Source organism: Scomber japonicus, chromosome 8 (assembly GCF_027409825.1).
Source record: "Scomber japonicus isolate fScoJap1 chromosome 8, fScoJap1.pri, whole genome shotgun sequence".
NCBI lineage: Eukaryota > Metazoa > Chordata > Actinopteri > Scombriformes > Scombridae > Scomber > Scomber japonicus.
The window spans coordinates 12162596-12190213 of NC_070585.1; the positions used below are offsets into that span (position 1 = coordinate 12162596).

Sequence of the window (27618 nt, forward strand, 5' to 3'; positions counted from 1 at the left end):
TCTAGAGTGAACAGCAGCCCTGTTCATAGATAACAAATGTTTTCATCATCTCTGTTGGAGATGAGAAGAGTCCTTGAGAGACAAAAGTCAGAAAATGCTCCATTGCAACAACTTAAGTAATGACTAAAGGATGGCTGGTGATTTTTAACATGTTTCTGATTGTCAACAAATCTCATGTGTATCCAAAGGCTGATATATCCTATTCCTCTGTGCTGTAGACCTCCACGCATCAGTAAGCCACAGCATGCACTGGGTGACATGTTCCTTCTACCCTGAAGACAGGGTTTACAGCTCCAAAGAGTAAAATATGTGATAAGATAGTAACCCCTCAGTGAGGTTTAAGATGTCACTGCACATGTGCACAAACATGGTTCTGTTTTGTGTTTAGCGAAGTTGTTACATAGCACAACAAGCTAGCAATGTTCTGTTAACAGAGCCCTGCTCCTGTGCAGTGACAGGTTACCGTCTCACTGCTCTGTTTTACTCTTTGGAACTCTCTAAACAAGCTATAGTAACCACTGGATTCAGGGATGAAGGAACATGTCAGTCAGTGCAGTGTTGCAGCTTATTGACATGTTTTTAATTGTTTTTGGATGATGATGTCTACAGCACAAAGGAATAAGGTATATCAGGCTTTGGATACACACAGTACTTGTTAGTAGGATGAGTTCATTGTTGGTTTGGGATTTGTTGACAATAAGACAAACACAGGAAACCGCCAGCCATCCTTTCAGGTGTGAAGGTGAGAATAAACTGCTTAAGGTCGGAAAGGCGCTCGGACAGGCTTCCGTAAACACACGTCATTCTCAGAGGGAACTTGTGGTGGAAGACAGGAAGCTTAAAATGTGTAGCAAAACACTTTTGAGACCATATGGTCAGTTTCTGGGTGGAAACACAGTAGCTCTTACTCCTGTTACCAAGCAGGCATAGACAGCTGACTTTTGACAAAGTTTTTAAGAACACAAAACAAAATACATGAGAGCCATAAAAAAAATCCAGCAACTTCAAGAAAGCCAATAAATTATCATAAAACCCACTTGAAAGTGGCAGGATGTGACAAGCCCTGCAAATGCATCTCATTTAGCATTGGCAATCTTTTTGAATTATTTCATCTCATCATAATTAGACTTGGGCTCTACCTTGGAACACCATTTCCAGTCCCTTTCCTAGTTTGCTAAATAAGCCCTCTGCCAGCATAGTAATTAGGCCACAGAGCGCTCCTTTGCTGCTCATCAAGTGAATGACGTAAACATCCTGATAGGACGCTGATGCACGACAAAGATGTTGACTTAGCTGGACTGACGTATGAAGGTAATCAGAGTTTAGCAGCTTTTCTAATCAACCACTTAACTAACTATACCTCTGAAACGCACCATGGCTGACCAACTGAGTGAGCAAGCCAAGAGAAAATAGGGGCTAAAAGAGTAGTATTTGCAGGTGCTGTGCTATCTGAAGGAGGAGTCCTTTGGCAGATGTTAATTCTGAGTGCAGTGAAAAGGTGAAAGGGAGGTAATAGCAGCCAATCTTTTAATTGATGTCAGTAGTGAAGAACTTAAGTGAGCAAGTGAGTGTTTGCTTGGATCCAGACAAAATTAAGAGTCATTCTGATGTTAAGTGAGTGAATGACACACAGAGTGGACGTTACAGTCATAAGTAGACTAGTTTACAGAAACCTTCTCTTCAATGGGAGGAGGAGGAGGAAACATTTGGGGGATTGTGATTTTTGGACTCTTCAAACACACAAGGACTTATGATGCCTCTAATCCTACTGAGCATATCAGTGTCTCTGGTGAGTGTGCCCTCACTCCTAGACATACAACCATGCAAACATGCATTTACATACAATCTCAGTGGGCCAAACTGTGCTCTTTCATATACGGCAAACATCAGACTCATGAAATACTAAATATGAATAATAACACCAAAATATATACAAGGAACACGTCATTTCACCCCACAAATAAACTCCAGATTTCCATACATAAAAAACACAAATGAAAAGGTCACACCAACAATTATATCTCTCCTCACTGAGAGCTGTATATTAATATGAATAAAATCACTACCATCCACTCCTGATTAATAAAAGTATGGTCTAAGAGGAGAGGAAGTAAATGTAAGAGTTGACATTCTATTAAAGAAAAAGTATGAAGAGGAGATGATGAGAGGAAAGAGGGCTAGAGGGGATGATCATCATATAGTAGAGGACTAATACATGGCTGAGAGACTGGAGAAAATTGGAGAGGGAGGGGTGAGGGGAGGGAGGGAGGGAGGGAAGGAGCGGGTTTTAAAAAAAGAAAAAAGAAAAAGGAGGAGGAAAGAACCAGACAAAAATAAGTACATGGAGAAAAGACGAGGATGAAGAGTGAGCCGGAGGGGAAACAGTGTGGAGAAGTAAATAAGGGGGAGAAATCCAACTGGGGAGAAGGGACGTAGACAGGAGGATTCAACTGTAGTGGGGAGGGGGGGATACGTAAGTAAGAGAGAGAGAAACGGAGGGAGGGAGGGAGGGAGAGAGAGCATCTGTATATGTGTGTGTGCGCGTGAGAGTGAGTGCACAGACACACACACATACACAATAGCTAAGACCTGCGATGAGGCTGAATGCAGCAGCCATGCTAATGAGGGCTCGGGGAAGTATTCAGACGGCTGGGAGCAGGGCGCTGTGAAAGCATCACTTGTGCTCGTGCTCGGCTCAGCTGCTGGCTTCACTCAGCACTCAGGAAACTCTGCGAGGCTTCTCCGACTGTGACATGTGAATACAGAAGTTGCGGGGAAGAGACAAGAACACCTTGGATTGTTTTGTCAATGCAAACAGGAGCTCTGTGTGTGAGATTAACTCGGCTGGTTCAAAGCCGATGATGCGTCAAAGACTACAGTAGCTGAGTGACCACATTCACTGTGATACATTTATGAATCAAGAAAAAAAAGAAAAGCTAACAGGACACCTTTTAGCTCTCTGCTTACATTTAATGATATGAATAATTAACAGTGAAAATGAATAATAAATGGGTCATATAATGTAGGTGTATTCGTACTGTACAGTATACATTTCTCTAGCAGCGTAACTGTGCAGTCACGTTGAAAACAACATTTAGCCTCACTACTTTAAACAATCCATTCCCTTTCCACAGAACATTTGCTCTGAAAAGAAAAGAAAGGGGATCATCACTCTTCTCTCGTGCGCTCCTCTAATTGTGACTTCAACCATTAGAGGCCATCATTGTAATTTTTCCCCCTTCTTGTCTGAGTGCTGCTGTAAAATGTCCCTCAGGCTTGATGATGAAGCCTCCTGCTTTCTCTCCTGCATGCTGTGTGGCCAGTTATAGACTGGGACAGTTAACCTTGCTTGGTCAGCTACTATTGAGAGATGGAAAAGCAGGAAGAGAGGCACTAGAGACTTCATCACATGACGCGGGATATCTTTTCAAGGCAACCTAATAGAAAAAGGTGAGTCACCATCTTTCAAAAGGGAGACAGCAGTACAGGAAATGTCAACGGCTCTTGTAAAATGGTTCATGTTCCTTCACTAAAAGCTGCAAAAAAACTAGTCAACTAATCAATCATGATAATTAATGAGAAAGCGTTTTTATAAAGTAGGAATACAAACATTCCCTTGTTTAAGTTTCTCATATGTGAAGTGTTTTTCCTTTCCTTAACATTACAGTACATTTAATATTTTAGGGTTTTGGAAGTTTGGTCGGACACAACATTTGATGACACCACTCTAGACTGGTGGAAATTGAGTTTTCCTGATGTTATTTAGGCTAAAAGATGAATTGTTTAATTGAGAATATAATCTGCAATCTATTACCTGATTACAAAAACAAAGGTTCATTTCATCCCTTCTCTTCACTGCTAACTTTCCTCTCAGACAAACACAGGTGAAATATCAAGGTTGGGTCAAAGGAGAGTAGATCAGGATTCTAATTAAAACTTTTCGGTAGCAATGCTTTAGATGACTTTTAGTTGCTGTTTCCTTATTTATGAGGGTCTAACTTTGAAAATGTGTGGGCAGCACTTGTTTTGCACTGCTTCACATTTAAGCTGTTGCTTTAGAGACGCTTCAGAGCACTCTGCAAATAAAAGCACAATCTTTTTTCCTCCCCGTAACGACACAGCCCACAAAATAAGAGAAGAAGCAGGAAATGAAGCAATGAGGATGACGGAGCAGGATGTTGAACAAAAGGATTCATTGTGCGACGTGTTGGGTAATATCCATGATATAAATGATGATCAGGAAGGTCAGGTCCCATCATTGGAAATGTCATGCAGTTTCTCTGAATTCCATTATACAGAGCAGAGCCAGAGCCACTGTGCTGCTGCCGCCCAGCACTGACCTTTCAGGATGCATCACCCAGAAGAAATGCCAATTTCCAATATTTACTGACACGGCAGCATTCTAATGTGCTGCTGCCAGCAACCTGTTGGAGAGAGCCACGCAGCAGCAGCAGAACACAGAGGTGGGTTCTGATACATTTGCTTTTTGAATGACTTCTTGTCCTGAGGAAACTGATACTCCCACTGTTTAGATTTTAGTGTATTAATGAGACTTTACCTGCTTAGCAAACTAAAATATAGCCAAACCACGCAAAAAATAACAATTTACAACAACTGCATTTATTATTTCATCTATATTACTTTAATTAAGAACTGTGAGAAAGGAAAACAGAAAAGGTTTCATTTCTTGACAACTGTGCCTCAACTCTATAAATCATCCCATATCACAACATACTGACAGCCCAATTTGTTCTCCTGCCAGCGTTAAAAGACAAGCTCAAACAAACACAAATACTTTCATTCAGGCGAGCCTGACTGTGTACTGCTGTGGATGGATTTTCAGAGCTCCAACAAGAGGAAAACAAATCCAAAACCTTAGACCAGCCAGCACGTTTCACAATGCGGCTTTACTGCTCTGACATATAAACATCCACCAGAGGGGAGAAAAAAAAAAGAAAAAGAAAGAAAAATCAGATATTTGTGTGGCTGTGTGTGTGTGTGCGTGCGTGTGTGTGTGGTGGAGGGTTGTTGATAATTAACTGTGCCTAACCTGAGAAAGGACCTTCAGGACAACAAACCACAGGCCACCTTTATCTGCTATTACACCTCAAAAGTGCCAGGGGAACTGAAAGGATGCATAGATAGATATGTTACAGTGTGCTGAGAGCCACTGGGGAAAAACTGTTGGACTGGGATCCATGACAACGTTACAGGAGATACAGGAGAACACTGGAAATACCTTTCTGTTACTTCAGGCACAAACTGGAGCAGGAGGTGGTGACAGAAAACTGTAGTATGCAGTCACTTAAACATAGAACATGTTTAATATATTACATTTAAAACCACTCAAACCTATGTGAAGTTATAGGATTTAAAAGTAAGAAAATGAAATGTGTTTTACTTTGGGATAAAACCTTTGACAGAGTGCACTGACTGCTGCTGTTTTCTGTGCACAACCTCAACCAGCTCATCTGCTTCATAGTTAATGTGCTGTACATTAGATTTCATCCGTCTGCTGCCGATTCTGTTACAGTTGAGGACTAAATATAAACCTGCCATGCTCTCCCAATATCAATCAAGATCCATTTCAAACAGAATGACGATATCCAGATCTCCTCTCCTCACTCCATCTGCTAAAACCACGCTACATATTTGTGTAGTGCCAATTCAATCACACTGACACTTGGGAATGTTAATGTGACATTGAAGCAGACAGAGAAGTCTGGCTATGACAGGAGAAAATCAAGCTGGGGGGCTAGCCAAAAAGATTGACTTTTAGGAGGTAACCACAGGGACCAATTAAATGGCCGTCATCAATTTTTAATGTTCATGCACCTGCGCCTGTCAGTCAGCCATCTCAGTGTAGTGCTTGTAAGCAAAACTGATAACTTAACACAGGAGCTACAGAATACATAACAACAAAGTGAGCATGCTGAAACATTTATACTTCAACACTCTTTGACTTTCTGATTTTGATTTTTATTCAAGGCTCGCCCTTTTTACTTTTTTTTTTTTTTTTTTTAGACTAAAATTCCTAAAGGCTACAAAACCTTAGACTCACTATTTCAAGTTCAAAGTTTTCAACAATCTCTGTGTCATTAAAAAGCTATCCACCATTTAATCAATCCATTCCTCTTCTGAAGTATCAAGCTTCTGTCCACAAGAAACCAACGACTCCATACTTCTGTTCTTTTCATATTCCCTGCACTGGATTCTTCACCTCTCTGAGCTCTTTGATGACCAAACCCTTTTTCACTGGCCTCCAGGATTGACAGAAGAAATTTTTTTTTTTTTCCAGATATTGAATCGTGGGTAAATGCCTTTCAAAACAATCAAGTGGGAGTTGATAAATTTACTCAAGCAACAAATAAGGTGAGCCTCTCTTGGTTGGGTTGAAGTGCAGTTTGCTGCTGGCTGACCCTTGAACTGCTGAGCTGAGAATTTGTGACTCTCTGGGTGATTTTGCTTCCCCGCCGCAGTAGGTAATTTACAACCCTGTCTGATGTTAAGCGTCTAGGGCCAGAGCCAGGATTAGACTGTGACCAGCAGCAGAGCCCATGGATCACCATAAATCTCCACTGATTGAATGCAAATTGGAAAAGTACACTATGCATGTCAGTATACATCACAGGAATAAAGCTTGCACACACACACTGCGAGCGTATTCCCATTCTCTAAATATGCAAGCATTATTTTATGTGCACGTGCTCGGATGTGTACATGCAAGTGTTTATGCGGTGAGCAGGCAAGCGGCAGAAATTTATAGGCTACATAGTGGCTAACACATTTGCATTATAAATCTCAATTACATAGCATTATTTGTTTACCAGCCCACTCAGATGGAATTCTCATAAGATGCCCTGCAGAGGAAGGTCATAAATTCTTAATAAACTGCAGTGCAGACCTTTGTACGGCGCTGACCTAAATCCTGCAGCTCATCTCTGCACTACACTCAATTCTTTAATCTTTAATAAGGCTCTATTACACATATTTAACTGTTTTTTAGAAACCCCAAACTAAACCATGTCCACCTGCACGTCTCTGTTGAACACGATATACACATAGAAAAACACGCCATGACAGCCCCGCCAAGGAAACTGTGGGGTGAGATGCTGTGCTATCAGTCTGGGACCATCTGCCAATGTGTTTTATGAGGAGTAAACCCTCACAGGCCCTCCATGCCAGAGGCACAGAGCACAAGTGATTAATATGCCTAGGTTAATGAGCAGTCCCAGCATTGCCTTTGCTCCTAAGACTCTGTCAGTATGTGTGCATCTTGATGCTGATTCACTTAACTATTGCTGCTGGAGTATGCAGACCATCACAACGTACCGTGCCGTTGCTATGAGAGGGCCTGTGGCATCTCCTGCTTTGTGAGAGATACGGCCCTAAATATAAACCGCCTGTGTAAATAAATAAATTCAAAAAACTGCCACCTGGCAATTATATTGCTAATTAAAAGGCAAAGCACTCTTAATGGATTCATCTCTCAGGAGGGATGTTCCTCTCTCCACACAAATGCACTGCCCCTTCTTTCTACCTTTCCCATCTCTCCATCATTCCCCCCCACCTCTCCCCCCCCTCTACCCCATGGTCATCCCTGGGCACCCTGGCTGATGTGTTTTGGGTGAGTGTCGCCTGGTCTGCTAGTGTTTTGGTCTCTGCTGAGAGAGAAAGGCTAAGAGGGACAGCTGGATGGGTTCAGAGGCTGGAGGGGTCCTCACTCTTGGCAAAGGCTTCTGTTCCAACAGCCAAAGCTCTTCATTTATTCATACTTTGAGTGCTTCAAACCCCAAAATCCCCTAATAGTGTACACACACAAACATAGATAGGAAAAAAAAAAAACGATAAAGAGACGAATACCTACAAATAGTTGAGGATGAGAGAATCTAACACATCAATACATGTGTTTGCAGAGAGGACGGTCAGTCAACAGACATGTTTGTATGTAGGCGTAAACACACTCACAAATATATATATGCACACTAACACACCTGCACAGTTGCCCATCTGTTTTCTTTGGGGGATAACACTGTTTTCATTAAAGAGAATAAGCATCTTCAAAAGCAGCAGTGAGGCATGAAAAAGAGTTACTTTCCAGAACGGCTTATTCCCTATTCAGATGATTCGGATGCAATTAGGTCAGTGCAGGTAAGACTTTTACTTTATGATAGACGTGGGCCTGTAATATTGAGTATCTGAGGGCACCTTAAATAAAATATCAGAAGTGCAGGGCTCTTGGAGGCCGGCAGCTCATTATATCAGAGTGTGAGGGAGAGATCTCTGCTGAAAGCTAGATGCAGATGTTTCCAGTATGTGTTGGCATAATTGAAGAGACCCCTGGTTGTGCAGCAATGAGACAAAAGTATTTGATATATTTCTGACAGAGAATGTTTCATGAGCAGAGCCTCTTTGTTTTGCTCTGTTATTTTTTTGCCAGCATCATTACATGAGGAATATGATTCACAACTGCCTGAACAGCCACATCCATCTTATCATTAGGATAAACCATCAATAGAAAAACAGCTATGATGTAGAAACTACATAATCCTTCAATCAATTATTGACCACTGCTCTGTGTGGGCAAACCTTGACTGTTAAGAGACAAATGTTTAATAATAGCGCAAAACAGAGTCAAACAGATTTCTTAATGACCGATACAAAGCATTAAATGATGTAGTGAGCCATAAATTATTCACTTTGAATGAAATCATGACTTAACAATGAGGCTTTATACTGTTACAACCTTTAGCCAGCATGATATCAGTAGAGATATGTCAACAATACCGGAGTAAAAAGAGAGACTGACAACACATCCGATGCTATCGAAATTGAAATCTTCCAGCAAACATCTAAAGCCAGTGTGTGCCTTCTTAAGTGATTGTGTGTTCTTGGATAAAAGTGAAAGAAACCCACAGATGGTGAAAGCAACGTCTTTTACAGGAGAAGACCTCAAACTGACAGTCGAATCTTGTTGCAAACATCACGACTAAACTCTTTCATGATTTAACAACAAAATGTATACATCATGCAGACACACAGAGGAAATAAGTCTGCGCCTACGAGATGGCACATGAATAAGTTGGGGGATAAATCATGTACAGTGTCTCCCTGAGGAGTAGTACAGTGCAAGTATTTAAGTGAAATATGAGGCTATGGATAATTGAATGTGTGTTTCCTTATGTCAAGGACCACAGTCTCTGGGGTAAGGAATAAATGTGGAGAGATGATGGAATCGGGAGTTGGGGGAATGGGAGATGGAAGGACCAGAGTAAGAGCAATGGGGGAAGGGGTGTTTGATCCTGAACAAAATTGGTTAAGACGGGTAAGGAGTGTCTCATGAATGCTGAAAATGATGGCAGATGTTACCATCATGAGGATTCAATAGTGTAAGCCTTAAAAATTTGAATTAAATTACATGCACTGAATGTTGTTTTGTTTATTACATTTTGTAAATATGAATTAAGAGTAAAAGTAGCACTGAATATTAAATAGGAAGTTTTATCTCCTACAGTGAGTCTTTAAATCTTTCTTACACATAGAGCTGCAGATTTAAAAACTAAAGCGATGATTGGTGTACATGGGAGACTCCAAAACCATGATGTAAATTAGTGTACTGTAGTGACTAAGTAAAACCTAACACGTTATTCCAGTACTGACGTTAAATAGGGATCCCCTTGATGATGAAAAGCATCTTTCTGATACAGAAGTGGACCTTCTGTTGGCAGGAGCAGCATCAGTGACGTACGCACCCCCGTCTTCTAACACAACAATTACTCATAGGTCAGTACCCTCGGGCACATTTTGAGATTATACACTACAAACATGGAGGTAAAGTTAATAGGATGCTATTGCCCGGCTTTATAAAACAGGAAATAAAACAGGAAATTACAGCTGTAGCTTCTCTTTTAACAACATTGTTCTTGCAATCCTCCAACCTGAAACATGTCATTCTGCCTCAGACATGAGATTACTTGTTGCGTTACTGTTACTATTGCCAGCTACTATTTTTCGGCACTAGAATGTTTGTCTTTTTTTTTGGCTAATTTATCTGGGCCCGATAGTGTTGATGTGACAAATCATTAAAATTCTAATTACATATCGGGGTGGCTAGCACAAAAGGTGTAGGCCTACACCAAAGCCGCTGGGATGGATTTTCATTAACGACTTACATTGTCAGCGATGGTGCGACCCAGCTTGTCCATTCTTGATCCTGCCTCTGCAATTTTCTTGGCGGCGCTGATGACATCAGACGTGTTCTTCAGCGGCCCTTTCCCCCTGGGGAGAAGAAGTGGAAAGATCAGTCACTGTTTCTGAACTGCTGCAGCCTCATTCAATATGCAGGAGCAGCATCTCCATCATGGAGCTGCTGCTTGTTTTGGTGGGTTGTTTTTTTTTTTTGGTCAGAGGCAAGTATGGACAGAGAGAGAAGCATGACTTATGGGAGTACTTCAGTGAACCACCACAGAAACACATGTTTACATGCTGGCGCACACAAAACACACTGAAACCATATTGTTCAGTTAGATCTGAGAAACCTTTTCTATCCTGCTAAATGCAGCAGTGCAGTTTTTACAGAAGAGGATTGTGATTAACTGTTACTTTCCTCAAGTTTTAGGATTTAAAAACACACAATATATAGGTAATATGCAGAACCTAATGGTACCATCATGCTGTTGGGAAACCCTGACTCAAGAGGTCATCATATTATAGCTGTCACCACTGCCATCAGCTTTCTATTGCAACATAAATTTTCTTGGTGAACCTATTTGGCCCCTGTCCTTCAAGCAGCTTTCAAGGGTTTATTAGACGGCAGAGAAAACAACACTGCACTAGTTTCAAATCTGTTGGCTGATGGATATAAGATACAATACACACATAAACAGCTTTTCTTTTGTCTTCCAGTTATGAGAGAAGAGAAAGAGAAATGAACAAAAGACAGAACAGAGTCCAACTCAATTTAAATATTGTCTTCACTGTTGTACTGTTGTACTGTTATACGTCCATTTTTGACCCTTCATAAGCCAAACAAAGCCAGTCCCAACACAGGTCAGTCCAGCCATGACCCGACCCACTGTAAAGCCTGTCAGCCATTTGCCGTTTTTCTGCCCCCACAAGGGACTCTGGGACACAGTTGGCAAGAGGCACAAATTGGATTCAAAGCTGCTCTCTCCAGGCTAAAAAATGAGCCATCCAACCCAGAACAGATGGAATTTTGTGTTCCGTTTCTCTCGCTTCCTTTTCCCTCCCCTCCCGTCTCCAACCCTTCCACTCTCTTGCTCTCCCCCTATGCTGCTCTGCTGTAAAGCGAGTCAGGGTCCTAGCGGAAGAGGCTACGCGTCACAGCACAGACTGGAAGTACTCCAGGGACAAGTCAACCCCTGGAGACGGAGCTGGAGGCATTGTGATGGGTTCTGGGTACAAGCCTACATGGAGTGTGTGTTGTTTTTTTTGTCATAGCATTGTTAGTATCATGCCATCATTTCACAATGTATTAATAACAACAACCACTGATTTCTCCCTAAGCACTGATGCTCTTTCTAAAATACTTCACAATTAAAAGCCGATGAATTTCTTCTTCTTCAGCTCTGCCTCGGAGGCAAAGTGACTGTGTTGTGATAGAAAAAAAAGCACACAGGCTACCACGGAAACAGATAACAGCACTCCTGACAGAAGGACACCCTTGTGAGATTTTAATAGTGGGTTTATACATAGAGTGTGTGTGTGTGGGGGGTGGGGGTGGGGGTTCAGGTCTGCTGACAGCTGCGGGCCTCCAGATGGGTGTAAGCCACATCGGACCAAACACTCCACAACATAGAGTGCCCTGAGACAGGTGGCACCCAAATATGTTGCATGATCCCGAGCCGTACATGCTTTATTCATGAGAGCCACCATGCAGCCGTGAGCGATGCAGTAGTCAAAAAGAATCCCCCTCACTCTCTGCAGATTTGTCAGGAGAGGGGTCCGGATCAATTACCTCAAACGACATTAACCTTGGCGAGGCTTTGTGCCAGCTCAAGGTTGAGGGGGCAATAATTTGGGCGCGGGCTGAATTAGCCAGCTACTGACCTTCTATGTGCTACTGCCGCATGAAGAGTGAAGGCATAATGACAAGATATATATACAGCCTGTAATACATCCATGTACACACACACACACACACACACACACACACACACACACACACAAATCAACAAACTCTCAACAAAACTGCAACAAAAGACAATATTCTAACACAAGGAGAACAATGTCATCATCAACAAATAAAAAGACATTGGCCAGCACCAACATAATTAAAGCTTGACCAAAAAAAAAGAACTCTGAAATCAACACCTCACACAAGCAGCTGTGTAACTTCACAACCCAGGATTAGAAAACTGGTTTAAAAGCACTGAGCACAGTCACTATTCTCTATAATTATACACGTGCAATAAGTTTAGAGCAAAAGTAACTGCTAAACATGAAGTCAGAACAACCGTGTAAATATGCACGCACCTCAAGACGTCACGCGGTTGCAGTTGCTAGGTGACAGTAGCACGGATTAGCCTCGGTGCGTCACCAGGCAGGTAACAGAGATATCTCGCAGCCAAACAAATAACTGAATATTTCATTTGTTTATTGAAGTATGGGTACTTTCAGAGCAGCTTCCTGTGGCCTGAACTGACTGAACACCTTCTAGGCCTAGTGATCATCAACACGTAATGACTGTAAGCATGTGTCGTCTGGTTGGTTTAGTAGAAGGAGGAAAAAAACCCAATCCTTCAAATACATGTTTAATTTGAAAACTCTTGGTGGTTGGTGGGATCCACTAAATGCTACCAATGGAACAGCACCCAAATCTAAAAACATTTAGGGCAGCGCTTTGTTATTAAATCCGAGATGAAATTCACAGTGGATAAGAGGCTTGGCCAAGTTTAAAAATCAAACCACTGTCTAAAAAAATGTCTTGCGTCAGTCATCCAGCAGAACACAATACTTTTCTTGCATGACTGAAATGTGAGTTATGTTAATGTATTCTGCAAGTTGCCTTTCTCTTGAGTTGAACTGGCTAACGAAGGAAACTTGTTCATTGAGCAGCTAAGACTATACTTTACTAGACTATACCTGATAACATGTTAAACAATACAAATCTGTACATAGGATTAAAGCCAATGATCAGTACTTGTACTGTGATACTGACAGCTGAGTGCTCCAACATTATGAGCATTTGTACCAAGTCACAATCTTCACATTTTCAATCAAAATTTAACTCATTCTATTTTTGCTTTGTTGGTTTTCCTTGATAAACTTTATTTTGAAGCTACACAATACAAATGTATTTATTATTTGTATTTCATTTGATTCATTCTTATTTCATTAGTTAAAGTATGTACACATATATTTGACTTTTTTTTCCCAAGTGTAAAATGTGCAATGAAATGTAGGAAAGATTAGTGTTCTGTGACTGATTGCATTTAAGAGTAACGCTCAGCAGGTAATGGTGTAAATTGAGGAAATGTTTTTCTCCGTTTACAGTAAATGAAGTATTGGAAAAGCTTCAATGACTTGTTTTCCTTATCAGAGGGTTTTTCTCATTTGTATTCCTCGGCTCTGCTTTACATTGCTAAAACGTGAGAGAAGCAGTCTTTATGTTGATATAAAGATGTCACTGCAATCAATAACCTCTTAAAATATATATACACACAGCTGACACCATCTAATAAAGAAACATGGAAGGAATGTTGAGATGGGGGGCCAGCGTCATTTGCATTGCATTAACATGTATATGTACTGTGGATGTAATGCAAAAGGCGGCAATTATTTTTTGGAGGTCCTTCAGCTGAAAAGGGACCAAATAAAAAATATGCAAACTCAGGCAGTTCGCCGGCTGTCGTAGCAGTTTGAACTGTGCTACAGTTTGCTAGTACTGTACTTCTTAGGCCGATGAAACGGGTTCTTTGACCCATTCAAGAGACGAAGATAGAGAGGCAGCATTTGATCGTCAGGGTGGATGTGACTCACTTAGGCACAAGATGTCCTCTGGGTGATTAACTTGAAAATGTAAAAAGGCGCAGTCACAGAAACACAGTCGGGCGCTAGTATAGCCAGCCAGCTAACACATCCTCCACACAAACACACTCATATACACACCCTGTGAGCTACACAAGCATGCAGTTATAACAACTTTGTCTAACCCTAATTTAAAAAGTATTAATATTACCACACTTAGCCACAAACTCAAATAACACATCATCCTACACACAAGATATTGCAGCAGCCACTGTAACCTCATCTACTAATGAAGTTTTATAAAATATATAGTCTCTCGAATCTTCATTGCTGTAATTTTATTTGTGCAGAAAGTCCCTTAAGGTTTTGTTTATCATTGTTGCATCCCTTTGCAAAGGTCTGCCAGAGGGAACTAAATGATAAACATGTTATAGTTGTTTAGCTGGAGGCGTGTGGGTGTAGGATGCATAACTAGGGTGATTAAAACAATGCCTACTTCAGTGTTGTGTGGTATTAGAACATACAGAGCACTAACCTAGACCTGGGCTCATTCATAATTCCTGATATTGCTTTGTGGTTCAACCATTTGACTGTCAGCTTTATTGCCTCTACAAACCACTGACAAGTGTGAATACGGCCAGCCTGTAGCAGCTCTGCTGAGTGAGGCTGTCCGTTTCAGATTTACTGTGCACACCCAGCTTTACAGAGAGATTTGATGCACTGCTTATGGTTGTGCATATTAAGATTAGGGGAGGGTGGAAAAAATAATCAAGAATAAAATCCGACCTACAGTGCTGCTCAAGGAAAATGAAGAGCATTCATGCATGAACACTAGTGTTAAACTGGGGCATAGTATTGTGCAGATATGGGAAAATGTTAGGAAACAAATGTGGGATTATCGGGCGATTGTATTTGACACAGGGTTAACTTAAACATGCTTTCTGTCTTGGAGGCATGTTGCTTGAATTGCACAACCCTTGGAATTTCAATGTGAGGAGAGGGTATGCTGGTATATGCATATTGGTCCTGTGGATGGAGAAACCATCGTGAAAACTCACATGGACTACAAACTTTGACTGACATTGACATCAATCTAAAGGAATAAATTAGATTGTGTCACAAATCATTTGCTCAGTTATTCTCTCCGGTTTGCAATTACTAACAGAACGTTTGCTCAGAAAGAAAACTGCTCAGAGCCAAACTGTGTGTCCAAACTCACCTGGTGAAGTCTGTCATCTCCATCATGATCATGCACATCTGCTTGGCCAACACGATGATGTCATTGCCGCTGTCGTCCCACTTGGATACCTCAGCATCCAGCTTGCTCTTCTCCTCCTGGAAACTGGCCACCTGTTCTGCAATCTTCGCCTTCTGCTCCTGGGGCAACTGGGCCATGATAGCCTAAAGGAGGAATTATGGAAAGCATACAGGGTTAGCACTAGACTTCAATGTACTGTTACTGAGGCCATTTCCAGAGCATGTCTCCAGAGCACTTTGTTTTACATCATCCACCGTGGTCTCTATGGATGCACACAAGTTTTCTTGCCAGGCAAAAGCATGGTGTCGTACAAGATTACGGCAGAGCACTGCTGCAGGAGTTTGGTATATTCTGACATAAAGTGCTTATATTTATTTAAATACAGTCAATTGTTTTTTAACTCTTAGGGCTGAATTTTAATCATTCAGATGCATATAAGACATGTTGGAATGAAGTCTGTACATTTCTCTGATTGATGCTGTGTAAGCAGGGATTGTAAAAACAGTTTAAGTGATTTTTGTTTTTAAATGAAATGTTTCAGGGTTTTGATTTGGGTTTTTTTTGTTGTTGTTGTTTTTTTATTTAAAAAACTGGGCTCGAAACAGGGCTCCTGTGTGTGCATGTATTATAAAGTGCTTTGAGTGTCAGAAGGCTAGAAAAGCGCTATATAAATTCAGTCCATTTACCATGTGCAAATGTGTTTAGCACCGTTCCTATACATCCTCTTGGGGTAGACGGTTAAAGGGCAGCTTCCAAACAGGCAATCAAACATTCAATGAATGAGCTTGTGAGGCCGAAGTGGATAGACACTTAGGAGCAGGAAATCGAATATCACCGCAAGAGCGTTCATTCCATTACTGGTAAATAGGACTCTCTCTCTAGAGTCACCTAAGCTTGAGTAAGGCTCTTCAGGGCAGTGCAAAGATGGAAAGCGCCTATCAGACAAAACAGTCAGATAATCTTCAGTGATCAAAACAAACTGCATGGAAATGTTCTGATGCGCCAATAGGGATTTTTGGGATTAATTTATCACTCTCTCTTCTTTAAGACATTAAAGCTGTTAGCCTCTGAAGTTAAAGTTAAATGTGATCTTAAAATGGGAAAAAAACTATTTCATAAGAAGGCAAAATATAGGATAAAATACACACAATGGCAACAATGGCCTATCTAGTTGACTACAGTCTGACTGCACAAGACAAAATGACAGAGTAGGAATCCAGGCTCAAAACAGCTTGGATTCACACTGCAAACAAAAGCAGACATCAGTGTTTCCCATTAATGATATAGACTGTGGCGGCCAGCCATAGACTCATTTGTGCCGCCACAGTCTCATATTGAGCTGAACATGTCTGTACAGTCTCCAAAACGTTGGGTTGTTTTAGGGCTGAGCAGTATATTGAGTTTTTAATGAGATATAGGATGAAACGTTACTTCTTTTGTGCGGGTTATATTATTAAATTACTGAATGAAATTGTGACAACCTTCCACCGTCTCTGCTGCACAGAGGCTCAGCTCCGCTCCGCTGAGACAGAGGAGACAAGCAGCTAACGTTAGCCTCTGATATAGTTTGCTGTCACTTCTCATCGCGTTGCTCTCCTCTGCTCTCAGAGTCTATTCAATGTGGGAATACTACTACTTTATTCCGCCTCGCTGTTCTGTATAAAAGGTCTGGACACTGAATGGGGGACAGAGTTGCGCCGTCAGTAAGCGGCTACATGGCGCTGTTATTAGCAGCCTGTGGTGGAGTGAACTAGAGAGTGAATGAAGTGAGGGAGTGGTGACAGTAAGAAAGCGGATGAATCAGATCGGTTACATTCAACAGCACAAACAAACTTCCCCACACACCTCCACTCAACCCTGCAGCTTAGCCTCAAACCTCTGAATTGGAAACACCTGCGTGCTGTTTAAAACACAGTAGCAGCATTATCCTGGTTTGGTTGGTTCAGATTTTAAAAAGCAAAGGCTTAATGAGAGATCTTCTTTATTTCCATCTGTAAAACAAAAACTCTGGTCCTGACCCACTTTTAAGTCATCTAGAAGTTGAGTCTTTTATTGATTAGCAGACAGTTTAGTTATTTGAAGAAACACAATGTTGAAAATGATATTTACTGAAACAGTATTTTACATGTTCATAAGTAATTAACTAGTTGAACTAAGATAATCACTTCTGCGTTCTTTGTTTCACAGCAGATTGCCTTCTTTGATTGTTTGATTGGAACATTTATTAGCTGGTAAAATGTCTTTCTTATGCTTTGTGGCTGTGTCATCATCATTCAACCAGTAATTAATTAACCGGTAAATGACTAAAGCACACAAAAAAGATAGATCTAGCCTCTTAATGTTGCTCTCAGAGTGCACCAGAATGATGCACTGAGACACGTTATCTGATGAGTCTTTTCCAGTAACCAACAGAGTTGACTTGAAAAGTCTGACCTGAACATTCAATGAATCAACCAACAAAACTAATGAAGGTTAAAGGGGTAGGAAAAAAGATCTAAAGAAAATGTATTTCACCATAGCGGAAAAATTAGTACATTTTCTTCTCTCATGCTTGTCAAATGTGCCACATGAATTAAAACAAGTTGGAGAGCAATATTCAACTTAATAACTCAAGCATATATTGCAAGTATGCAAGTCAATATTTAACCTTCTTCAAATATGCCTCTGTTGCCGCTGAATGCATTCTCCTATATATATGTATTTTAAATGAGAGTATGGGTGTTCTTCCTCATACTGTTTCTCATTTCTCACAGTATTATTTGATGCCGTGTGACAAGTGGAGATGCCAGACCATTAACAGGGCATGTGCTGACTAACTGAAGAGCAGAGATGGGAATGTCTGTTAATACAACAAGTGGAAAGGTCGCACTCACCCGAGCACTCTGGCCAGCAATGAGCTGGTCATCCTCTGTCTGCACGCTGGTCCTGCTGCGAACATCAATGTCCTCAGTCTCGAAGTCAGAGTCATCCAACTCCTCTGGAGTCTGTAATGAGACAACATAGTGAAAGGGGGGGCCAAGGGAGGAGGCACAAATCACCACAAATCAACGAGTCAAACGTACAAGGTGAGGAAAAGAAACAAGATTATTCTGTGGGTATAAAAGAATAATAAGGTAAGAAAAATCTGTTGTGAGCGGAGAATATAAAATAATATTGGCATACTACAGCCTTTTGAGCACTATTAAATAACCAACCTGCTTACTATCTATGAGCAATGTCTTGGCGCTGCCAGCCAGGGCAGCATCAGATAAATGTCTTCTTCCCTGTAGCTTGGTACAAGAAACTGTGAACGTTAAATGAATTTGTAAATCAAGTGTAATGTGCTGCCTGGGCATTTTGAGAGGGAAAATGAAGGTTCGAGCTGGTACGAAACATATTGGGAGCAAAACACTTTAGAGTCCCATCTGTCGCTGCTATCTGTAGAAAGGAGGGTGAGGCATGAGTTGTACTCTTCTGGAGTGCTGCTACTTCATCTGTGATCCCTCACCTCTTCCCTAGCTTTGAATGCTAAACAAGCCATGAGCAACTATTTTTTTCATAAATATTAATATTCAAAAGAATCTCAACAGGTCATGCTTAAGGCAAAATACAATACCGCCTGACAGGAAAATGTATTTGGTGTTGATACAGACACAAAGAAGATGATGTGGACAGATAAAGGTGCATTATCACGCCTGTGCCACTACTCGTGCTTATCCAGCTGTCTCAATACCTCCCTTCTGTAATGGATTTGGAGCCCTCACATCTAAAAATAGCTGAAGGTCTCCGAACAACCTTACTCTGCTTTATGGAATGTAGAGATGCTCTTGTTCTCTGGGGAATAGGGGTATGGTTTCAGATACAAAGCTGTAGTGACTCACAGGCATCTCTTTCAGCCCAGACAATGCTGTTCAGTGGGGCAGAGATATCACCTGCTGTGGCCTGTGCAACAGATAACCTGTGAACGTGGGAGGCTCACAGACGATAGCTCATGGTGGGCACCCAATGGGAAACCACTGTGGAGAAGTGACAACAATAGCCTGTAGCTTGATAATAAAAGGGCTTTGTCAGGGTAGCATCCTTATCAGAGTGGGTAAAATCTTAATATCACTGTTTCATACTGTGGCAAAATAAATGAATCAATGTTTAATTTTGTAATGTTCAGTAACTCCTCAAACATTCAGTTTCAACTCTATGAGGTAAACATGACCAGCTGCTATCTGAAGCTGTACAGTTTGGAGACAACAGGGGAGCGCTGCTGAAATTACAGTATAGAAACAGACCGCAATTAAGTCCCAAACACCACGGAGGGGGAAAACAATTCATCGCTCTCCACTGACTTTATATTGAGTGAAGGTGCCTCCTTGCACTTCAGTCTGCTAAAAAACAACAACAGAAGAATGCCTAAAAGCTACTGTGTGATGGGATGCACTACCGACAGGGTAAAGAAGCTAGAACCAAGTTTTTATAAGCTGCTGAACCGAAAAACTGAGCCTTTAAGAAGACAAAAGTGGATAAAGTTACAGCGATGTGTGCTGCGCTGCACAGACAGCCTGCAGCTCAAAAACACTCTGTGAAAATGACACATATACCTGAACACGCTGCTCGTCACAGAGGACACGCAGGTTCAAAGTAAACAGAACAGCTGTTTAACTGAAAGGTGTGCAGTGTTTGTAACAGACGTTTAAATCACAGAATCAATTTTATTCGCCAAATGTATCATAACATGTACACAAGTATTTGTCTTGACAGATCAGCAATACTTCAAACGGTACCACAACACACAGGGGCAAGAAATAAACAGAAACATATGTGCCTAATCAAAGTCAAGTTAACATTATAGCTAACCTGCATTCAGCTCAAGTTCCAATTATGTACAATTAATTGTAATTTCCTTGCCTGTGTTTAAAAAAAACTGGCCACATCAGCTTCCTCTGTCGTGGCTGCCTGCAATGTGGAGGAGTATGCCAGTTGTACACAGTTGTGCGATCTCTACAGTAGAGATGAGGTCAGCTTTTGCATTTATGTATTGCATCTTATTTTAACAGCATATGCTATAAACTACATTTTCCTCTGCAGTAGATATCGGGTGCTAAAATAATTCTGTGACATTCTGAAATCTCATGTTTTTTAGTTGGTTACAGGCATTTCTAAGTGTTTCAGGCCTTGTTTGTATGTTATGGTTCTGACTGTTTTCCCCTGTGGTGGGCATGCTTTTCAGGGTATGATGCTCTGTCTCAGCATGAAAGGAGTCCTATACTCTATTTTGACATTCTGCTTGTGGCATGTGTGACTAGAGTCTATTTCTTTGGAAAGAGAAGGGAAAATTCACCTTGGTCAGTGATGGACAACACACATCATAATGTAGCAACAGCTGCCCCCTGTATCTCGCTGTCAACAGCTCCCTGACTTTGAGACAGTGTGATGTCTGCGAGGCATATTGTCTGATGTCGCTGTAAGTGGAGAGACGCTTCTGTCCACCTGTCAAATATCCAAGGGACGTCCAACATAGGCTGCCAGTGCACCACTTACAGAGGTTAAAGACTTGTCTATCTAGAGTAGCCCCGACCACACACTTGTCTGTTCCGATTTAAGAAAAGGCCACTGTGCGGCACATGCACACGAGAGTTGACAGAAAGACGTGTGTGGACATGCCCTCCAGAAGTTGCATCATGGTGCTCTCGACGCAGCCGACTGGGAATGTTTCGCACTTCTTTGGACTGAGAGCTGAACATGCCTAGTTTCACATGTAAACTGAACCACCACAGGACAGTTCAGTCAGGCGAAGGCTTCTTCCAGATAGAAATGAATGTTTTTGATACACTTGTCTAATCTCATTACGAACAACACCAATTAGAGTAAGCTTAAGGAGACAACTGTGTAGATGCTGCTGGAAATTTCACCCAACTATCCGACTAAGCGGCTGAGCCATTTCCTTCTGAATAATTACAGTACAACCGGCAGTGATTACCTCTCACACCTGATCAAAAAATACTGGAAAGCTCATGGGGAACTACACAGCGTTTCAGATAATGGATGACGTTGAGCCACATCACTATCTCCCGCTTTCAGCTAATGGCAGAATGAATCTGACGGATTAATTATAAGCAAGCAGCATTTTTTAAATAAATTCTTTGATATTTTTAACATGCATGCACACCAACACACAGCCACCCACCTGGCAGCTTTCAGCCTGCCCCACAGGCCCGGTGTTAACAGCTTAATCAATCTGGATAACAAGAGTAGAGCTGGGGCAGTGGGAGAATGAATGTAGCTCTCTGGCTCGCAGACTCGACTAAAGAATGCTAATTAAAACCACCATCTTAAATCAGTTGCTTATTATAATGCAAATACTGCATAATGGTTGCTCTCTCATTTGGTTTTTGTCTATGTCTGAGCAGCATTATTAATGGGAGCCCGAGCGGAGTTTGAAGCACCACTGTCAACACAAAATGTGCTGTCAGGACTAATGATTACAACTCAAAAGATTAAAGTGTTGAAAATAATGGGAGATGGCACAATACAACCAACCACTACATTGTAACTCAACGTGGTAAATACATAATTAAGTGCTGTTACACATAAGGGGGAGTTTTAACAAATCAACTTATTTCCTAATATATGAGAAATCAAATGTGTCAGTAGTTAAACTAGTTATATTACAAAGCCTTAAGAGTGATTCACTTCTTCGTTACAGCTGGAGAAGGTTTTTGTTGTCAGCTCATTGTCAGTCAATTAGGTAACGCTTCAGCGCTACCCAACTACCATCTGTCTCTGTTATAGTTCAACTGAAGCAAAGTCCATTAACCAACAGACAACTAAGGCTGTGGTTACACTAGATTGCAAGTCTGGTCAATTAGGTCGGCTCTTGCCTGAGACAAGTTAATCATTGGCTTCTAGGACCGCACGCATATCCTCTTTCTCACATACCATTAAAAATAACATCTGCTGTAGAGACCAATGGCCATAAATAAATATATATATAATTATCTTACACTACAATAACCAACAACACAATGTCAGGGGATTAGATGACTTCTGTTGAAATGTTTTAAACGAAACTGCATCAAATTAATGCTCTCTCTGGATAATTCATTTTAACCTTTATACTGGATTTGTGTGGCTTTCAAGGAGTTACAGCTTCTTAATGTGATCAAAGGCAAATCATGCTGAAGGTAAAGCCTTCTATACACATGAAAACAAATCCTGAAGTGAAGGAGCTTTACTCCTGACAGTCAGGACTGTGTCCAAGCTCTAGAGAGAAAATGTAACTCCCACAGTCCAGGTTTAACACAGAATAGGGAAGAGATTATACCGTCATTTAAAATAAAAAAGATGGATTTTAAGCTCATGGCAGAAAATCAAGTATTCTTTTGTATTAGGGAGGGAGGAAAAAAAACAGAAGGACTTACTCTGATCATGAGGACAGCCTTGCGAATGTCGCGAATGCCGTCATATACCAGGCGGGAGGCATCGATAAACTCGTTTTCATCCACAGGTAGTGAGGGGTTTGCGCTCAAGGCCTCCACTGCAGACTCCAATTGCTCAGTGAACCGTGGCATGACTGAAGGAGGGAGAAATGAAGGTGGGAAACACAATATCAAAGAAGATTCACTCCAAAAAAACCAGTGAAGGTAGGAACATTTCCAAAGTAACCACAGTATAGAAGAATAGACCATGAAAGCTCATTTATATACCTTGAGTGAGGCATGAAATGGTATATTGCATTAAATTAAACTTGACATAGACAGAATGACTAATAGAATAAACACATTGTCCACCCACCACCTCCAACACAAGAGTCCATGGGTTTCTTAAAGCAAGATTTTTCCCAAGCAGCTCTATGACATTAGCAGAGATTACAAGTTATCAAATAGTATTTCTTTCTATGCCTCTGAAAACAGCAGCCTCTGAATAATTTATTTAAAAAGTGTGGTGATTAAATTAACCTTTGACAGATTAAATTCTGTGCTGTTGGTTTACTTACTCGCTGCCGTCTTTGAGAAATAGGGAACAAAACGCTTGAGGGAACAGATCCCAGATTTAGCATGACAGAGTTTTCCAATAGAAGGTTTTGCAAAGCTGCCCCAGCGGGCATGTATTTTGCCCCATTGACAATATAATAACAGCTCCAGAGGGCTCTCCAACACATCTGCATTAATAGCATTTGAAATTCAGTATTTAGAATTCAGCTGGGCCTTCGTGGGAGAGATATGGAAGTCAGGATGCAGATGTGGAGGCAGGGAGCGGCAGAAAAAAAGAAAAAGAAAAAGAGGATTTGGTTTGTGCTTAGAGACCATTTAAAACCTGTGGGCTTCTGTATGAAAATAATGTTAAAAAAGGAAATATAAATATCTGGTGATACTGTGAACATTTATATTCAAATGACAACATCAACTTTATCCATCTCAGATGTCCAATTAATCAACTGTAGAGCAGTAAACAACTATTAGTCTTATATTTTGTCTTAGTGACACAATCCTACTACCAGACGTATCACATTATACACACAACATGATGAGATTACACATGCATAATATTTAGCAAATTGGCAGTGATCTAAGGACTGGGATTTTTTCAGTATTTTTTAGTCAGCCACCTAATTAAGATCACAACTGCTATTTTTATTTTGATATTGTGTTGAGAAATGTAGTCATGCTTTGGATTTATTGGTGTAAATAGCGTTTTGCTACTAGGATGCTTTAAAATGTCTAATATATACACAGACAATTACATGCAATTACTTTTTTATTCATGGCAAATAAAAGAAAAAAAACATGTTTTGACTTTAGAAAGCATTAAAACCAGTGAGATAACACACTGGCTGATGAAATCCAAATTCTTTTAATGACCTGCAAGTCTCTCAAACTGCTCCACTTTCACTAATCAAAGGTTTTAAACTCTTAACTACTTTTTACAGATGACATTGTATGCCAGCGCACAAGTCTACAATTAAAGGATGAGTGTGTTGAGTTTATACCTGAATCCCATCCTTTGATTGTTGAGCAGAAAAGGGAAAGTCTTACAAAAATTCTCTCAATAGTCTGTATCTCCACAGCTCACCATCTCTCTCAACTACAGCAGAAATCCTGCTTGAACTACAGCCAGCAATTCCTCAGTTTTGAATGGACCCTGCCTCAAGAGGGCAAAACCGTTTCCAATTCTGACAACCAACAAATCAGTCTGCCATTTCTTTAGCTTACTGGTGACAGAGGCTAAACACGGCTCACACATACTGGCTGGTAAAGATATACAACAGCATATGGATAAAAACAACTTCTATGAGATAACTCGGGTTAAGATATTCAAGGATATCCAACTACTGAACAGCGCCTGCTGTGCAGATCAGTGGCATCAGTTGTGTCAGAGGGGGTTGGGTCTCACAATGCATTCAGAATGTATGCTGAGTATTAAGGAAATGGCTGAAACAGTCTCTGACAACAAAAGAAAGCATTTTCCATCCAATTTCGGGTGTATCTTAAAACATGTTAGCTTTTTTAAATGTCACAAAAGTTCAAACTTTAAATGATGTGCAAAGTTAAGACATTCAAACAATCCTTTAAGAGTAGACGAGGGTAGTCTTAGGAAGAACATGAGCACACTGAGAATACTGAGTACTCTGTAAAGTCAAATTACTGGCATTCAGGTGCACAGTCTATCGGCAGAAACAAACACATTACTGTTCTTTGTTTCATTATGTAATCATGTTTGTGATTATGTAACCACTAACCTGTGTTAGTGAGCAGCTTGGTGGCCTCCAAGACCTTCTCTGTGTAGACTCCAGGTTCATAATTGTCCATTTCAGAGGTGACCACATGGACAACTCTGGCAGCACGACCTCGAATAGCCCCAGCAGTGCGATCCAAACCATCAACATCTTTCTCCTGCAGAGCGATGACACACTTATTCACATCCTCTAGGATGTGGTTCTCTGGGGACATAAAACAATGATGCAGTTAGTTGTTTATACGTTGTGTTAGTCAAAACACCTTGATGCAAACACGCCATGAGCCTACCTTGAACAAAAGTTAGAGGTTAGTGTGAAAATATTCTCATTTTTTTTAACCTGAGACATGTTTAACCAAAGATGGAGCATGTTTGTAGCAGTAATACAAATGAAATAAATACAGACAGGAAATCCCCAGCCTCCATGCTGTGTTTCATAGTGTTTAAATTAAGAGGGCCACTGGGAGGCACAAGGATAGGATGGGGAGGGCTGAAGACAAATTCTTAGACTGCTTTATAATGGAGGGCCTGTTAAATGCAAATGCCCACCGTGTAAATTACAGTCTGTCCTTGGCTGGAGGTGAGAGAAGTCACTCTGCTTAATGCTTAATGAGAACTCTTTAAGGGTACGGCTGACAAACCATTTGTGTGCTTTAACACACGTGACAGGATGTCAATTTCAGCTCTAGTTCTGCTGATGCTTCACTGCTTTTCTCTGTTGAGTTCAATCAGCCTTACTATGTATGGTTCTCATCAGAGAAGACTAATACCACACAGATCCTTTACAGCTATTATACCACCTCTTAAGAATCCATCTAAAAAGGAGACCAAAGGAGCTGTTGACCCATACAACTAATCATGATGTTTGTTTACAATAACTTGTGGGTAGAACAACACCTGTCATTTACATACAATTTATATGTATAAGTATGAGCAGTAAGTAGTATAAAAAAGTGTATAAAAGTAAGTATAAATGAGTATAATATAAATCAAGTATAAATGGGTTGTGGTAAGATGACTTCCCATTATGATGAAGTCAACCACCAGTGGTGAGTCAGTCCAACCTATAGTAAGATGCTGTTGGGTAGATTTTGTTTCCCATATACGCTAGTAGAGTAACACAGTACATAAAATAAACACAGTAGACACAGACCACTGTGTCTAACTCTATATCTTTAAATGTTACACACATCTCCATAATTCAATTCTACTGCCTGTTGTCTACCTGGGAGAGACTGTGGTTGGTGCCACATCACGGTCATTCAGTCTAAACACAGTTGAGTTTATCTTTTCATTTTTTCAAACTTCTGTTAAGAAAACTAATGTACAACAGACATTAAAGGCTTAACTAAATACAGATCAATAACACAAATGCTGTCCATTCAACCTGTATGACACATTTCTTTTCTCCATGCGTTGCTATGACATGCAGATGATGACCACTCACCAGACACACAAAGGAAGTCGTCAATGGATGTTATGTCATCAACGGCATCAGTGAGGACGCGGACCTGCTTCTCCCACTGCTCCTTGAACAAATCCATATTGTCCTGGGCCACCTTACTGTTGGGCTTGGCAGCAAGGGCCAACGCTGCATTAATCACCTGTAATCACCCAATTATAGCCATTAAAGCTCCATTACAGCATAGCCGTCAGCCACAACATTAGCATACTGTAGGTTGATTGCACCATGGCCCCCCACCTCTCCCCCGCCCCAACGTCGGGGCTGCAGCATGAAGCCAATTCATTCCTGGCAGTGATTATAGGCACGAAGTGTTTTGAAGGATTGAATGAAATAAAACTAATAGCTGCTTGTTTTGGGGGAAGAAACATCTGTGGATATCAAAGCTCAAGATGAATGGGAGTCATTAGATGAGATTAAAAAGAGCAGTGGCAGCACAGAGGAGAGAGCTGACAAGGCTCCGAAGTGCAGATGAGGAACTGGTAGTTAGCAGGTTTTTTTTTTCTTCTTTGTCGTTACCTGAATTGTCCGCTGTTGCCACTATACTATGTGTGAAATTAAAATCACACAGCTGTGTCAAACAATTTGCCGTTTTGATATGAACTAATAAATTATGCATCTAACCTGTTATATCAGGAACTGCAGGTTTTGGGTACACAGACGGCAAAATTACAGAGCCAGTAGATTTCAGAGTCTAGCACAGGTGAGAGGGGTGAGGTGTGTGTGTGTGTGGGTTGGGGGGGTGAGGGGCTGGGGGCACTCACATGCAGACTACAGCGTTATCATGGAAAATGATCTGATTAAGGAAACATTTGCAGTCTGTTTAGTTGAATATTTTTCCAGTCAGGGTCTTGCTGGAGGTGTTGATGAATAAACGGTTGCTCACTTAACTCTTCAGATTCAACATGAGTCCAAAGTTATTTCACAGTTTAATAAAACATACAGAGCAAACATAACCCTTTGACTCTGTGACATGCACTATTACGTATATTTTCACATGTATAAAAAATAAGCTGCATATAGAAAGATTTCTGATTCAGAACTTGAAACTGGAGGGGGGGGGGCACTACAGAGACCTGAAATGTCCAGGCAGTGTTACCCTTCAGTAGAGTTTTATGATCCAATAAACGCAAAATCATGTTTGTTCAGTTGCACTGGCAACTTCAACCGGTTGGTGTTTTTCCCTCTTAACACACCACTAGCT

General features: G+C 40.9%; 1 protein-coding gene across 3 annotated transcripts in view; it reads right to left on the bottom strand.

The window, feature by feature from the left end:
• ctnna1 (catenin (cadherin-associated protein), alpha 1) overlaps positions 1 to 27618 on the bottom strand; it is an 84146-nt gene that overhangs the window by 3611 nt on the left and 52917 nt on the right. For all 3 annotated transcript variants that reach the window (XM_053323378.1, XM_053323377.1, XM_053323376.1), the window contains exons 11-16: positions 26400 to 26556; positions 24957 to 25157; positions 22639 to 22790; positions 18121 to 18231; positions 15209 to 15390; positions 10173 to 10278 (exon numbers count right to left, since the gene is read on the bottom strand). In XM_053323378.1, coding sequence (XP_053179353.1) covers positions 10173 to 10278; positions 15209 to 15390; positions 18121 to 18231; positions 22639 to 22790; positions 24957 to 25157; positions 26400 to 26556 — 909 coding nt within the window. The remainder of the gene's footprint in view (positions 1 to 10172; positions 10279 to 15208; positions 15391 to 18120; positions 18232 to 22638; positions 22791 to 24956; positions 25158 to 26399; positions 26557 to 27618) is intronic.